We start from the raw sequence: 16,528 nt of genomic DNA on the forward strand, positions 1-16,528 counted from the left end.
AATGAACGATTTACCGATTGTAATTGAGTAATTTGAATAAAGTAATTTTTTCATAGCGCTGTTTAGTTAGTTACGTACTTATATGTTAAAAAAAGATAATGCGTTAACAAGTACTGCCTAAATTTTTTAGTACTCTTTTAATTTATAACAAACAGATACAAGTGAAAAAAATGTTATTTGACAGGTATTAATTAATATGCAACAGAAAGAGGTAGATAGTTAATATCGCGCGTATTTTGACTGTGTGATTAGTGTTGCCAACTTAGAAGTGAGTTTTTAAGTAAAGTGATTTTTTTACAATTGATATAAAATTCGATTAGTAGTAGTTAATTCTCGATATAGTTCATCAACGGCCCATCCCTAGGATGACGTCACAACTAATGTCAGTGATGAATACGGCCATATTTGTTTACAAAAGTTTGCAATTCTAAAAAAACGAAGTTTAGTACGCCTTAATTTACTCTTTGGTAGTACGACAACTGTCAGTAAAATGCAATTATTATTTGACGTCCAAGGACATTTTTAAATATTTATTACTTCATATTTTTTTCCTACATTCTAAATTTGTTTTTGTAATTATGGCACAATTTGATGTTTTTGATCCTTTGGCAAATGTAACACTACGTTTTACTGAAGAAGAATTGTCTGATATAATTGAATGGTTTGATAACAAATCCGAGCCTTTACTAATTATAAACGAAGGTGAACCGATTAACGTAATTACTATTGAGAATTTGAGGCAGTTTTTGGAGCTTAAAAAGTAGAGTATATAAAAAGTGTATTGTAAATAATTATTAAGCGAAACATAACTTTCTGTAACATGACTTGCTGAAACTGTAATTTGAACAATTCTTGTGTAGAGTCCTAAAACCTGAACTAAAATTGGCTTTACACACAATAGACCCAACTGGGTTTCGAACCCAGAACCTCCCTCTTGTAATCTCCCTCAGTTAATTGTTATACTAATGTAATGAAAATAAAGTTCAATTTAGTGTGATGAACAAAAATCGTTCGCAGCAAATCGGATCGATTGATCGAGTCGTGTTGCACAAAATACATTGGGGTAGCTAATGGTCAGCGTCGACATGTGCATGCCACATGGGACTTAAAATTACGTTGTCAACTTATTGATAAGCTACAAACTAAATATTACTCTGGATACGCTACATATATATGAATAGAAACGTATTAATTATTCCCATATTTTGAGTTAAATTTAATATAAAATCTGAATAAACGAAATAGCTTTTATGTATTATTTAAAATTAAATTATATTATTGAAATCTTTTTAAGGTTTCACAAAAGATGTTTTCACTATCCAAGCTATGCTGAAATTATGAGTCAAGTTGAAATCTTGAAGGCTGGAATAAATAGAGTTCTAACTAAAGATCAATTTATTTACTTGTTAGACAAATGGGTGATAGAGCCAGATTTAAAACACGAATTAAAATTAGCTTTCAAGGTAGGTAAGGAATGTGTATAAACTTTTATGTGTAATTGTTTTTTATGTGTAATTGTTTAAATAATATTTTTAATCATTATTATTATAATAATAGTTAGAATAATATATATAATAATAGTTTTTACACTTCTATGGCATCTATGTTTCGAACTGCCAATTTATAGCTTGTAATTTGTTTTTTTTTTAAATAACAGGTGTTTGATACAGAAAAGAGAGATTTTTTGGAAATAGATGAAATTAAAGTTATTGTCACAACTTATGCTGACGTATTTAACGACGCTGAGACTCGTGAAATGTTACGTGATGCAAACGTTCGTGGTGATGGAAACGTATTTTATGAAGATTTTGTGGATAGCTTGTTTAATGTTGCTCCTGAGTTATATCAATTAAAGGTAATTTAGACTGATATTATAGCCTGAACATAAAAATCGTTTATCCTGTTATAGAAAATAAACAAAAAGTGATTTCTTGTACTAAGCACAGCCTGCTAAAAGGTAGGTACCGCGAATCCAGGTATTTTCCGAATATTATTTTTCCCGTTTTTGCCGCATGTTTTTCAGCACAAAAATAATTTTTCAATTATAACCCATAGTTCGTCAGTAGGTAAGGCAGAAGCACAGATCACTATAGAGGCAGAAGTACGAAATTGTCTATACCGGCTGAGCAAATGTCTGACGATGACGTCACGTACAATATCGCGACTGTTAGCGGGAGTCGATATTTATGCGAACTTTGAATGCATGTAAAATCATAACTATTTAGTATTTTTAAATAAAACAAATTTAAAAGCTGTGATGTAGGTTACTTTCAAATGATTTTGCATACCTAGTAACATTCTAAATTGTAAACTAATTTAAATTATTAATAATATAAATAAACTTGTACATAGTTATTAAAGTAGTAAATTTAGTAAATTTCTTTTCAGGCTGAATTTCTTTACGAAGACCCCAAAGAAGATCCTTCTGTACCGCCTGACCCAATAATAGAGCCAGAGCCCGAACCTGAACCAGCTCCTTCTCCTCCACCACCACCGCCACCAGAGCCAAAAAAGAAGAAGAAAAAATAAATAAAATATGTATTGCATGAATTTCAGACATACTGTTTAGATTTATTAAATAATACATTGTTACAGAACTTAAAATCGCATTATTTATAATTTTTTGAAGAGAAATTGTTGTTTGTTAGTATGTTATTGTTAGTTAGATAATTGTTTATGATTCATGATTTTGATGTTAGTTTGATAAAATTGGTTTTTGACTTTAAATTATAATCCGTACCGTGTCATAAGGGCCGTACAGACTACTTGGTATTTTCGTCGAGTACGAACAATTTTTCGTACTCTACTAAAATATTAAAGTAGTCCGAACTAGGCCCTAAATCCATCTTGTACCGAATCGTAAATCTACGCTTAAATCTATGGGTTTTGACTAATATATACAGCTCTGCGGATTAACTTGACACCCTGGTTCAAATGGGTTCAAATGATGTTTGTACATCACAACAAACATTTGTCTATTAGTTTTCATACGTTATTGTATACCTATTCTGTGGTGGTAATTTGACACATTGGCAGTCATGACAATCATGACATGTCAACTCTTCAAGTGTCAAATAATGTGTTTCAGCTGTCAAATTTGCTAGTGCTAGCCTCTTGTGTAAAAACATTTTAATGTGGATACAAAAAGATTTTAAAACCTAACATTTTCTCATTATTGTTTTTGTGTTAATTTCTGTTTAATAAGTACATTTATGTAGATTTACGTGCCTCGTATTTTCTAGTGCTTATTGTATCACTTTTTTGTTACGATAACGTAGGCATAATGGACCTAGAAGACAATGCATTGGGCTTGACTCAGGAGCAGACCGACAAAATGCTACAGTTCCAAGACTTAACAGGTATTGAGGACATGTCAATATGCAGAGATGTTCTACAAAGACATCAATGGGATTTGGAGGTACATTCGAATTTATAACAGCGTTAAGTAAACTATGTAATTAGTTTATAGGTCATTTACTTTTGTAATTGTTATAGATGGTTTAGAAAGTGAAACTTTCAGTAATCATTTTTTTTTTAATTTTTTACAATGTTCTTAATATTAATCTTATATAGTTACCATACTCCTCTGAAATGTTTATTGGTGAAGTTTTATAATGTAAATTTGGTAGGTCTGAGAAAATTATCTTTAGTTAGTGATAAGAGGTTTCCACCCCAAAACTTGGCAAAACAGCATTTGCCGGAACAGGATTTTCCACCCCAAAATTAATGAGGCGAAACAGCATTTGGTGGAGCAATTTAAGTCTAAAATTGTAATTGTTTGTAGGTTGCAATACAGGAACAGCTCAATATGAGGGAAGGCAGACCTTCAGTGTTTGCGACAGAGGCGAGAGCTCCCCCCGTTGTTCATGACCACATAGCACAACAAGTGTTCACAGACGATGCGCCTGAGAGTCCAGGCGGAGTTCGAGGGCTCCTGCGATATGTAGTCAACCTAGTAGTATCAGTGTGTTATAGTACAATATCTTCTGTATTAAACTTGCTTCTAAGTTTTGTCAGGAATGATGAAAGAAGATGTAAGTATAGGAAGATAATTTGGTCAGTTGTAATTACATTTTTTGATCTCAAAAGAGCTTGAATTAGTGCTATAATATTAAGCTATATAATAGTATAATTAAGTACAGAAAAGCAAAGTAGCGAGTGACTGGTAGATGTTCAACTTGAGGTTGGTTATTCTTGAACATAAACTGCATGATCAGAGTATGTATACATATCTTTATGTTTGAAGTCTTCCCATTGATCTAGTAATAAAAAGTGGACACACAATCAGAGAACAAAAAACATCCCCATTCAATGAGTGCCAAACACAACTTCTTAGCACTCAATTCAAGTAATTGCATTTGTAAATTCAACCTTAAACTCAATATTTAAGGTTGAATTTGCTCTGAATTTGGGATTTTATTGAATATTGGGTAACAATGAGTTTGCTCTCCACATCTGTGCGAATAACAGAAGTTACACTTTCTTTTGGGCTCAATGGCATTGTGTTATTTTGTTGTGCTAATAATAAGTTTTTAAGTTTTAGCAAGACTAACACAGCAATTTCATTATATTCATAAGATAATGTACTTTCAGTGGTAACAGATCCATTGGGAGATGTCATGTCTTTCATCAACAGCTACAGTCCCAGGTTCTCTCCCCACCCAGTGTTCTACCAGGGAACCTATGCCCAAGCTCTCAATGATGCCAAGAATGAGCTTAAATTCCTTATTGTGTACTTGCACTCTGAATCAGCCACTGAGACACAAAACTTCTGCAGGTAATACTATAATAGTATTGTCATCATTATAATAAGTAACCAAATAAAAACATTCGAAATAACTAATGGACACCTCAGACCAGCTGGCCTATTCATTATTTTGGTCTTTATTATCAACATATTAAAATAAACATAAAATGAATTGAGAAATGTCATCTACCTACTGTATGATATCTGCTAATAGGCACTGGATGAAATTTGGTACATAGAACCTAAATTTCGTATATGTCAACTAGCATACATCAAAGATAGTGAATAAGCCTGCAGCAACCATTTACAATTTGACCAAGCCAGTAATTGTTAGTGACATATCTTGTGATGCAACAAAGGTTTCATGATATGGTCAATATTAGTTTTTTTTCCTTGTCCCAAGGTATATTGTGGTGTGTATTTTAGGTATACTAGCCCTGTTGTGAAGTTAATTGATGTAACATTTTCAGAACCACATTAGCTGATCCAGATGTGATCCAATTTATTAACACACATGCCCTCTTCTGGGGGTGTTCCATTGACTCATCTGAAGGGTGGCGAGTGGCACAGTCTGTGGGGGGGCGCAGATACCCCCTGCTGTGTGTGGTGTGTGTGAGGGATCATCGCATGACTGTGGTGGCACGGAATGAGGGCACTGCAGCACCGCAGCAGTTACTGCAGAGGCTGCAGAGAATTGTAGAGGAGAATGAACCACACCTTACTGCAGCTAGAGCCGACAGGTGGGTATTTAAGCTTGTATTAAATTAATATATATTTTCATTTAGGTTGTCTGACCTAAATGAAGCTATATTTTGAAATTACCGTAATCTTAGTTGACTAACCCTAGGTTGAGCTGAAGTTTTGGATATGGAGATTAGCTTGAGATGAGCACCCATAAGGTTAAGTGAGAAAAAAAGTCATATTAAATAAGAAAAATAATTATTAATATATAGAAGCTAATTTTATTTAACTGCAAATTTAAAATATTGACTTGATAGTCAATATTTAAAATTGTAGGTGGGTAGGGGTAGGGTAAGAGTAGAGTAAGTGTAGGATGGGAGTGGGGTAGGGTAAGAGTAGAGTAGGTGTAGGATGGGAGTGGGGTGTAGGGTAGGGGTAGGGTTTTAACGCGGACTGAGTAAAAAATGACAATTACTGATGTTATCAGGGTGGAACGTGAAGTAACAGCCAGGCTGCGCGCGGCACAAGACGAAGCGTACGAGGAGTCGCTGAAAGCCGACCAAGAGAAGGAGCGGCGACGCGCCGCCGACCGTGAGGCGCGCGACCAGTTGCAGCGAGACCATGAGCACAAACAGATGCTCGAGGAGCAACACCGGCAGGAGGTACTGTGAAGGGAAATTACACTATTTCTGCTTAGTTACAGGGATATATTGGTCTAAAAGACATGGCTATTATTCTTTCGTATGAGACAAATATCTTAGCAAACTTCGTCAAAACAGGTTTAATAACAAAATCATCTAGTAAGTCTTACTCATTCCTAGGTTCTGCACCTGATTGGACTTTATTAATGGATACATATTATGAGAAACATTATAAAATCCCAGCGGATGTTGCTATTTTGACAAACAAAGTGATAGTACTTGTAGCGCGTACTGTGCCGTGGGAAACTAACATTTATTTAATACACTTTATTTGTACACCACAAAAATAAAAGAAAACAAGCAAAACAGAAACACAAGAAAAAGTAGAATACAAAAGGCGGCCTTATCGCTTAGTAGCGATCTCTTCCAGGCAACCTTAGGCTTAGGAACTTATTAGGACAACTGTAGGTGGTGTGTACGTAATAATATTGTACATATACATACATACAAATAACTACACACTAATACATAAACCATAATACACAAATTATATAATAATTATAAATATCATAAAATAAACTAATATATAAATATATCATTATGTCGTATGATAAATAATCTAATAAAATAAAATATGTAACTAGTGACTAAGATAATATGTCTTAACGGATTTTTTAAACATATCAAGGGATTTGGATTTCCGAATGTCGACTGGGAGTGCATTCCATAGCTTAATAGCACGAACAACAAATGAACACTTATAAAATTTACTCCTATGGAAAGGCATACACAGAGTAAGAGCACGACATGTTCTTAGCTCTGATTGCACTCCCAGAAATGTGAATTTCTCCTTAAGATAAGGAGGATATTTTGGATTAAAGAGCACACAGAAGAGAAAGTACATGCAGATCCCGGCGACGGCGAATAGGAAGCCACTTGAGTTTCTGACGAAATTCAGATATATGGTCATATTTGCGAAGGCTAAATATAAACCGAATTGCAACATTTTGAAGTCGCTCAAGTTTATTAAGATAGTCCTCAGTCAAACTGGGATAGCTTGCGTCCGCATAATCGAGAACAGAGAGTAGGAGAGAATTTGCTAACATAACTTTGGTAGGAATTGGAAGAAGAGAACGTAGGCGTCGTAACGAACTCAATGTCGCAAACGTCCTCCTACTCAACTCCTTGATATGCATGCACCACGATAATTCCTTGTCCATAACAACTCCAAGGTTTTTAACCGAATCACAATACGGTATCATGACACCGTTGTAAATAATAGGTGGTACGTTGCCCCAAACAACTCTTGAGATTAGACTAGGACTGCCAATAATAATTGTTTTTGATTTAATAGGGTTAACCTTAAGCCCATACTGTTTGCTCCATACTGAAATTGCATTTAGATCTTTATTAATAGCAGACACAGCAGAGCCAAGGTTCTCAAGAGTTGACGAGCGATATATTTGCACATCATCTGCATACATATGGTAGAGAGAAGTGAAACATTGAGTGATAGAATTAATGAATATGGAAAAGAGTAAAGGAGATAACACGCCACCCTGAGGTACCCCGGCCGAAACATCACACCAAGATGAGAAAGAATCGTGAACGCGAATACGCTGTTTACGGCCATTGAGGTAACTCCGAAACCAGTCAACCACCGATGGAGATATGTTAAGAGAGCATAATAAACCCAACAAAATGTCATAGTCAACAGTGTTAAAAGCATTACTAAAATCTAGCAGAACTAAGACTGTGAGTTGTCTATTATCCATCGCCCAGCGGATATCATCAGTAACTTTTGCTAAAGCTGTGACCGTACTATGACCAGGGCGAAAACCGGATTGAAAGGGACTTAGAATGGAATGCTTGCTAAGAAAAAGACTCAACTGTCGGAAAACCAATTTTTCAAGGACTTTTGACAGAAAAGGCAAAATTGAAATAGGTCGAAAGTCTGATAAGGAATTAGGGGTAATTTTTTTAGGTAATGGAATAATTTGAGCACTCTTCCATGCCTCAGGAAATTTACTGGAGTGGATGGAATAATTTAGGATATGGGTAAGAACTGGGATAACAATATCAATGATGGGAATGATCATATTACGGCTCACGTCATCAGAACCGACAGCATTTGAGACGATCGATAAAATGCTCTTCTTAACATCACATTCAGTGAAGGACTCAAAGAAAAAGGGTAAATGATTAGGAGTTGAAGCAGAAGAAAGAATGTTAAGTGTACGTTCTTTATCAATACTATCAATCGTATCGGAAGTAGCAAAATGTTTATTCAGATGTTCGATATCAATATTGATAGGATTATTAGGGGAAGATTTACCAACTCCAAGAGATTCTAGAAATTTCCAAGTTTTGGCAGAATTGCCATTTTCTACTGATTTAAAAATGTGGCGTCGTTGTGCATCTCTACATAATGTATTACAGCGATTCCGAGCCTTATGATATTTAAGACGATTCGCTTCAGAGTCAGTTGTTTTATATTTATATTTTGCAGAATTCTTTTTGTTCATATAAATTTTTATATCATCAGAAAGCCAAGGAGCAGGTAGGTGTTTCATTTTAATCGGCCTTACCGGAGCATGCACGTCATAGAGCTGAGTTATTAGGGTATTAAATAAGTCTACCTTGCAATCAACTGAATCTGCATCTGCAATAACAGACCAATCCAAATTCGTAGCATCATCACAAAGGCGATTTTTATCAATTCCAGCAAAGTTACGCTGCAGAAGTATTCTCGATTTTGCCTTAGGAGGACGTAATTTATAGGAAAGATAAATCAAATCATGATACGAAAATGCTTCAGCTGGACATTGACCATGCTTGAAGACGAAATCAGGAGAAGACACAATAATAAGGTCAAGAAGAGATGGAGTACAACCAGGAGAATAATGTGTTGCAGTAAGTGGCAGGACAGATAAACTACATGATTCAACTGCAGTCATTAGCTTCTTACTGCGATAGTCATCTTTAATTAGGCATGTATTTAAATCCCCCAGAATTATGCTGTGACTATACAAGGGCACTACTTGTTCCAGTAAAGTTTCAAATGAGTAAAAGTAATTAGAAACAGATGGTGGACAATAGAACACGCCAAGAAGAATTTTTGTTTGCGATAGGACAACTTCTAGCAGCAGGTGCTCAGCCGCATCAGGTGAAGGAGGTTGTGGAGACGAATCAACAATAGAGAAAGAAATATAAGACCGCAAGTAGATCGCCACTCCACCACCACCCTTACCCACGCGGTCATTGCGTATAAGCCTAAAACCCGGCAACGAGTAGGACGTTGATGGTAAACAAGATTTAAGCCACGATTCTGAAACAAGAATGGCATGAATATTACGGGAATCAAAAGACGCAAGCATATCAGAATAATGAGCCGGGATACTTTGTGCATTAATGTGGATAACATTAAAGTTTTTCTGGCAATCCGAGAAGTGAGAATCAAGGGTTTCATCGAGTGGAAGGAAAGATGTACTGTGGAAACTATTATCACTAGACGACATAGACAAAAATATATCACTATCTAAACTGGTACATGACATAATTAAAAATATTAAACAAATACAAAAATATTTATATATAAAATAGTTATAATAATAATAAATAAATTATGATAAGTGTCTAAAAATGCTAAAAAAATGCACCTATTTATCCTAAACCGCCAGCAGCCAAATAAAGATATACAGGAAATATATACATTTACACAGATTTACAAAAATAAAAAGAGAAACAAAGTATATTATAGTACAAGAGAAAAAAAAAAAAAAAATCAGTTACAGCAAAATTACAAATAAAAATAAACTAAGCTAGTACAAAAACATTCCAAAGGACCACAGTATAAAAGTGAATATTATGACTATTTTCTCAAACATGCTTGGAAATTTGAGCATTATTTTAACAACCTTCTTCGACATAAATCAAACTTGGTGTACTGGTCGAGTTTGCCACGGCCCACATTCACACCATTCGTCCATCAATGCCTCTCTTGCCGGCTTCTGCAGTAATGTACTATGACTTTTTGATGTACTATGATGTGTACTGTGGTGGTGAAATAAATGTTTTTTCCACAGATAATAGCTTCGCGCGCGTCGATAGCTGCCAGCCTGCCCAGCGAGCCTCTGGCCGGCAAGGACGCCGTGGCGCTGCTGATACGCCTGCCCGGCGGCGAGCGGCTCACCCGGCGCTTCCTGCTCGCGCACACCACGCAGGTGAGCTGACCATAGACAAACTGCATTAATCTGTGAGAGATATCTCGTGAACAGAAAAATACGCATTGTCGACCAACAGCGGCGGAATCTAAAAAATTCTTTCATCAAAGAGATAGCTCTATTTTCGCTTTCACCGCTATTGGTCGACAATGTCCGATTTACGACAAGACTGTTGGGTGTTCAACAGCCCGGTCGAAAACCTGCTTTCAACCCATATTGGATTAGCGAGACGGAGGGCCGTAAACCTTCTCTTTAAACGGAGAGCCGCATCCCTTCTCTTTAAATGGAGAACCGTACCCTTTCTCTTTAAACGGAGGGCCGTATCCCTTTTCTTTAAACGGAGGACCGTATCCCTTCTCCTTAAACGGAGGGCCGTATCCCTTCTATTTAAACAGAGGGCCGTATCCGTTCTCTTTAAACGGACGTCCGTATCCCTTCTGTTTAAACGGAGGGCCGTATCCCTTCTGTTTTAACGGGGGGGCCATACCCTTTATTTTTAAACGGAGGGCCGTATACCTTCTCTTTAAACAGATAACCCTATCCCTTCTCTTTAAAAGGAGGGCCGTATCCCTTCTCTTTTTTATGGGGGGGGGGGGCTTGGGCCTTGATGATAACTTTAAAGTCATTTTCCTTTTCAGAATCTATACGACTTCGTGTTCAGCCACCCACAGTCGCCGGAAGAGTTTGAAATCACGACCAATTTCCCAAAGCGCACCATAGTGCGGGGGACGACCAACTTACAGGACGCCGGGCTTAAAGACCGCGACGTGCTGTTCGTGAACGATACAAACGCATAATAACTTTTATAAAATAATGATTAAAATAGTTTAAAATGTCGCTGGTTTATAATTCGCCGTAAAGTAAACATACCAAAATGGCAGGGTCACAGGTATTTTTTTCGAGTTGGAACTCTTACGAAACTTTGAGTTGAATACGTCATAAGTAATTTTTTGAGTTAGTACAAAACTTCGAGTTAGATACCAATCTATAAAAAATTAACGAATTCATGATAGATAATGCTGAAAAACTGCTATTTTAAGCAAATTTCAGGTGCATATTAAAATTTTAATTATATAATGATTTATTTATTTTGCTATCATCCGCGAAAAGTCGACGAACCCATGCGACACCGTCACCTAGGTTCGACAAAATACTCTCTACGTACGTTTCACCCCGAAACCGGAGCATCCTCAGGAGATGTTGACTCTATTGTAGGGCCTGATACTCAAAGCAGATAGTCTAAGCATGAGAACACCACTATGTCATATTTGGCACAACCGTGAAAAAGTATTCAGCTGCATGTACCAAGGTGTCAAAATATTGGACATACAGCGCTGATTTTCTTGAACCTTGTACCAGACCGAACAGACCAGGGAGTATTCTGTAACAATATTTTTATCACTTCGACAGTGTGATCTTCGAACTCGCATCTATCGCTCTCTGTCTATAGTACCACGTTAGACAGAGAGAGATAGAGGTGAATTCGAAACTCGCACTTCCGAGATATACAAAACACCATTACAGAATAGGCCTCTTGGTAATGGTGTAAAAATTTTGTATATTGGTTATTATGTGTGTATGTGTACAGCACTTTCGGCGAATTATTAATCAAGCAGACAGCATTCGCAATAGTTATATCGGCGAGATGTGATGTGTGTATGTTTATGGGAAGAAATCGCCAGTTTTATTTTACTGGGACAGTATGAGAAAATTAAAGAGTATAGAGAGATACGGAAATTGTCTATGGGTACATTAGCTGTGTTGTGAATTTGTTTTAAGTACTAATATTATTTTCGACGATCTCTGGCGCAGTTAAGAATGCTTTAGTTTTTTATCATCGATTCCCATAGTTTTCCAAAGGTCTGCGGAAGACTCGGTGGGGGTTCACACAAATTTATCTGGTTTTATACTAAATGAGGAGTTTTCTAAATAAAATAATTTGTGAATTGATCGCTTCCTTGTGCTGTGAGTAGATATAAAAAATTTAAATTACATTTTCCCTGGACAATTTTACTTTTTGTCATCCACTCACAGTACAATTAATTAATTAAGTAATCAATTCTCACTATTTTTTGTGTACAACTGTTATTTTGTGGTGGCTGTTGATTCAGCTGCAAAGGAAATTTCCATAGGTGAAACTAATCGCATTTTTTCCGAGTTTTGGTTAGAAATTTAGCCAGTTAAATTAGAAAGTGGTTTATGAGAAAAAAAAGTTTGGAACCTCTGTTTTATATAACTGATTTCTTTTTAATCGGCTCAGGTATGGTTTGGTACGCTATAGCCACTCTACCGGCAAAATTATAATCATAGGCGTATATAGGGGTGGGCCGTGAAGGTCGTAGGCGTCAAACTTCGAGACCATTCTAATGTTGCAACGTGAACTGAACGCCGAAGCGTTTAACCCAGAGGCACAATTATCCGCCCACTGTAATATACTCCTCATATTAAAGAGGGCGGATACTTATGCCTCTGAGTGTATTTTCTTATACCTACTGGACAACAATACGCCTCGCGTGCGGACTCAAAGTTTAGTGAGACCTTACTGCCAAGTCTCTATACTGTTTCAGTTATATAAAATACATTTTATTTATAAATAAAATAGGAATTCTTTTACATGATCTTCCAAATATAACTGTTTATATGTTAACTTGAGAGCTTAAAAACACATCCATTATAATAAATGACGCTGTTTAATAATATATGAAATAAAAAGCAAGGTATTTTACTTTTCAAAATCACTATCTTTGATCATATCATTCAAGTAAGGTCCCATTAATGAGCCTAAATCAGAAGAAAATGCTTAATGTATTTTTGCTATCGAGTCAACGAATAAAGTATAGAGCACCTAATCTAAAATTGAAGGACCATCTCTAACTATGATATTTACTCGTGAAATGTGTTAGACGAAATACTCATGTATGCGTGCTGTATGGACTTAATATTGGCCTTCGAAAGCCACACATGCCATAAACCTTCATAAAATATGAAGGTTTATAAGGAAGTTTATCAGCTTTTACCCTTATTCGTGGTGAGACAAACTTTAATGAAGTATATGGTAATGGTAAGCTCTAGTTCTAATATGTCAACTAATCATGCAGTTAGTCCCGACAGGAAAAATGAACGGGACATCTCTGTTATGCATTTTTGTATTACCTATATATTCCGAAATATCTTCGTCCCGTTTTTCGGGGCACTAGGTTTCTAAGATGCTTACATATTGTCCCACTTCTGAGTAGAACGAAAGTCGATTCTGTAAATTGATATGAAGAGCGTATAATGCCACTTACTTATCTGGCCCGGTGGCCAAGACTGGCACTAACGCACTAACTAACGTCACGGCGGTCGCCATTTTGAAAAAACATTAACTAAAATAGCGACAAAAGCGACACCCTCACCGGACCAAATATGTTTGGGGCACTATATTCGTGGCTCTTGAATAATGCCTTGGCCGCATTCATCGCGATTATGTGAATACTTCGCCTTCGCGAATGCCTACTGTCTCGAACTATATAACTAGTGCGGTCTAGGCATAAAATACTGTTTCTCCTGGAAATGTTATGAAGATTTTAGAAAGATCTCGGGATATTTGGAAACTTCTCAGCGAGCGATAGCAAAATGCCCAGTGAGTCGTACTTGTTTTTGTACATATACGTACAATATATGTCTCAACCATTCATAGTTGGTACTTACTAAAAGGGATTATGTTTTTTTTATTATTTTCGTTATTTCGGTTGATTTTGGTCATCAGATTATATAATATTTAAATTGATGATTTTGTTGCGTTATTTTGTTTAGATTTATTTGTTTAAATATGTATACGAATTGATTCATAATAATTGTTAAATTACAAGCAATAAATGAAAAGGTGTACCTACCACTAAAAATGTTACTTGAATAAAAAATGCTGGCTGGTTTGTAAACTGTCAGGAATAATAAATATTAATTACACTGCTAATTCTTATGCAATAAGGTTATGTTTTTTTTACGAACGAGGAAATAGTTTTTTTTTAATGTTGTAGTAATATTCTATCACAGTGTACCTATCAATACATAATACAGTAGGAAACTATCTTATGCCGGAACCACAGCTTTTCAAAACTTCCATAAACCATCATAAATTAAAATGTATGAGTAGAGTCAATTTACGGATAGAACCTACGGATCTCTAGAATTGCAGCAAGTTCTATATTAGAAAGGGTATCCAAAACTGCTCTAGTAAGGTCTTACCAAAGGAGATGGTCCAAAATTGTATGGAGCCCAGGATCAGTCATTGTACCCTGACGGAAATAAAAGAAAATATTTTTTTTAAACTATTTTTGATTATACAAATCTACGAATTTACTTTAATTCTTTCGAAATAATATTAATTCTCTCCCAAGAAAAGCAACACTACTAAGGGTAATAATGACGGATTGATGATGTTTTCAATGCAGTAGTCGATTTGACGTTTGCTGTAAATTGTCATGTCATAGTTGCGCCATCTTGATATAACTCAAAAACTTGGGTTTTAATTTTATTTACTTCTTTTTATTTAGTTAGATTTATTAACTTATTTAGATTTTAATGAAATCCTTGTATTTTTTAAATTTTAATGATACTGGGTACAAGAGTGGACCTGAAATAGACCATCTCATTTGGCTAGGCAAGGATATTAACACGAGCGGAGAAGGGGAGTGTTAATCGATTGTCAAGGAATTCCTTAACCCTACGCACATTGGCCACAAATCCAGGACTCTGCTCGGAGGTTTTCTCTCCGCCACGCTATGGATCCGGCAACCGCACGGTGAATCCATGGAATGCTATAATATTCGTCTATCTTAGTTTGCGTAGTTTTGCAAGTATTTTGAAATAAACAAAATGACTTTATTTATGTATGAAAGATGAGTAGTGGTCATGTGAAGATAAATGTTTAACATTCTTTGCTGATTTTCCGTTCTGTTTCATTTATTTTTGAGATGTTAAAAATGAGCGAAATATTATTGCTATCCTCTTCAGAAAGGCTAACGCATTGGCAAGCGTGTAGATGGCAATTGATCCCCTTAAGCCAAAAGTTTGTTGAGGTTTAAAGTTTGCGGCAAATATTAAACGTGTGGTTTCGGCATTAAGATTCTGCATAACGCCAGAAACACATTTGTATCGCTACCCAACGCCACGCTACGAGTCGCCTGTGAACAGATAATATTTCTTATTCTTTACGTGTGCGTGAACATGTTTTTTTAGTTTTAAAATAGCGATCTAGGATGTAGGCTCGACCTACTGCACGTCTTTTTCAGAGAGGCAGACAGAGGGTGCCCTTAATAAGCTGTTCCAGTTCAAAAAACCTGTTGAACTGACAGGTTGCAGTGATTATATCTTTATTCATAACTAACGGATGACTTCGTCCGCCATTACACTCCCTTTACGGCCCTGTCGCGAAATTAGTTCTTAGCTGATGTTTAGGTAAATATAAACTACTTTCCTGCCAAATTTCACACAGTCTCATAGCCGATACATGACTAAAGCCTCCTCCTTACAGGGGGATTTAAAGCTTAGGCCCACAACTCTTGTTTGAACTATTAGATGTGATTGATATCATATTCTCCGAGCTGCTGCTTTAAAGGCATTGTCTTAAGTCTTATCAGCTAACCACAGAACCCATGAGACTGCTATGAACAGAGCTTCTCTTCTACGTTGAATAGGTTAGGGTTCAGTGCCGCTGTTTCTCCTGTAATATTACTTCTTCTAACTTTTTTCAATACTGCAGTGCAGTAGGTAAATACATAGTCATTTACCTACGGCATGAAACGTTTACTGAACATGCGTTTAGTAGCGAGGCGTTGGTCGTACCCCAACAATTAGGTTTTAATTTTTGTACGCATTAAAATTTTTTTTGCATTTTATTTTGCTTTTGCTTGGAACTGTTAGTTAGTTAAGCTTTTTTTTTTGTGATATGTGATTGTGTAAGTTCAGTGGTACCAAAGGTGCTTATGGATGTGGACTGCATTTACTTGACGGAATGTGTAATATATGATGTTTTGTTGTAATATAATGTTCCAAACGGCACCTTGGTTTTATTTAAAAAAAAAAAAATAGACCTCATCATCATTATCGGTATATTTTACAGTTCACAGACCAGGATTGATAGAAGCGAGTACATACCCAACAAGCTACTCCAATGCGGCTTGGAGGTCCACTGCTGGACATAGACCTCTTGCATGGACTTCCAAACAAAACGGTATCGAGCCGCCAGTATCCAG

At 36.2% G+C, this 16,528-nt stretch overlaps 2 protein-coding genes across 2 annotated transcripts; both read left to right on the forward strand.

Annotated features, from left to right (window-relative positions):
• The first annotated feature begins 459 nt into the window (after positions 1–459).
• LOC112053430 (calmodulin-like) lies at positions 460–2,603 on the forward strand. Its single transcript, XM_024092835.2, has 4 exons — positions 460–760; positions 1,295–1,463; positions 1,658–1,855; positions 2,389–2,603. The coding sequence occupies exons 1-4, from the start codon at positions 579–581 to the stop codon at positions 2,527–2,529; spliced, it is 690 nt and encodes a 229-aa protein (XP_023948603.1). The 5' UTR covers positions 460–578; the 3' UTR covers positions 2,530–2,603.
• A 472-nt stretch (positions 2,604–3,075) lies between these two features.
• LOC112053427 (FAS-associated factor 2) lies at positions 3,076–16,332 on the forward strand. The gene is made up of 7 exons (XM_024092832.2): positions 3,076–3,418; positions 3,785–4,034; positions 4,594–4,777; positions 5,218–5,487; positions 5,916–6,090; positions 10,155–10,292; positions 10,931–16,332. Exons 1-7 carry the CDS (start codon positions 3,284–3,286, stop codon positions 11,087–11,089), a joined length of 1,311 nt encoding a protein of 436 aa, XP_023948600.1. The 5' UTR covers positions 3,076–3,283; the 3' UTR covers positions 11,090–16,332.
• Positions 16,333–16,528: the final 196 nt, after the last annotated feature.

Source organism: Bicyclus anynana, chromosome 19 (assembly GCF_947172395.1).
Source record: "Bicyclus anynana chromosome 19, ilBicAnyn1.1, whole genome shotgun sequence".
NCBI classification, from domain to species: domain Eukaryota; kingdom Metazoa; phylum Arthropoda; class Insecta; order Lepidoptera; family Nymphalidae; genus Bicyclus; species Bicyclus anynana.

Bases quoted from the DNA above. Each gene is read 5' to 3' on its own strand.
- LOC112053427 (XM_024092832.2), top strand. From the start codon at position 3,284: ATGGACCTAGAAGACAATGCATTGGGCTTGACTCAGGAGCAGACCGAC. The intron at 4,035-4,593 runs GTAAGTATAGGA...ATGTACTTTCAG, and splicing joins CAGGAATGATGAAAGAAGAT to TGGTAACAGATCCATTGGGA. The intron at 5,488-5,915 runs GTGGGTATTTAA...TGATGTTATCAG, and splicing joins ACTGCAGCTAGAGCCGACAG to GGTGGAACGTGAAGTAACAG.
- LOC112053430 (XM_024092835.2), top strand. From the start codon at position 579: ATGGCACAATTTGATGTTTTTGATCCTTTGGCAAATGTAACACTACGT. The intron at 761-1,294 runs GTAGAGTATATA...AATCTTTTTAAG, and splicing joins CAGTTTTTGGAGCTTAAAAA to GTTTCACAAAAGATGTTTTC. The intron at 1,464-1,657 runs GTAGGTAAGGAA...TTTAAATAACAG, and splicing joins AATTAAAATTAGCTTTCAAG to GTGTTTGATACAGAAAAGAG.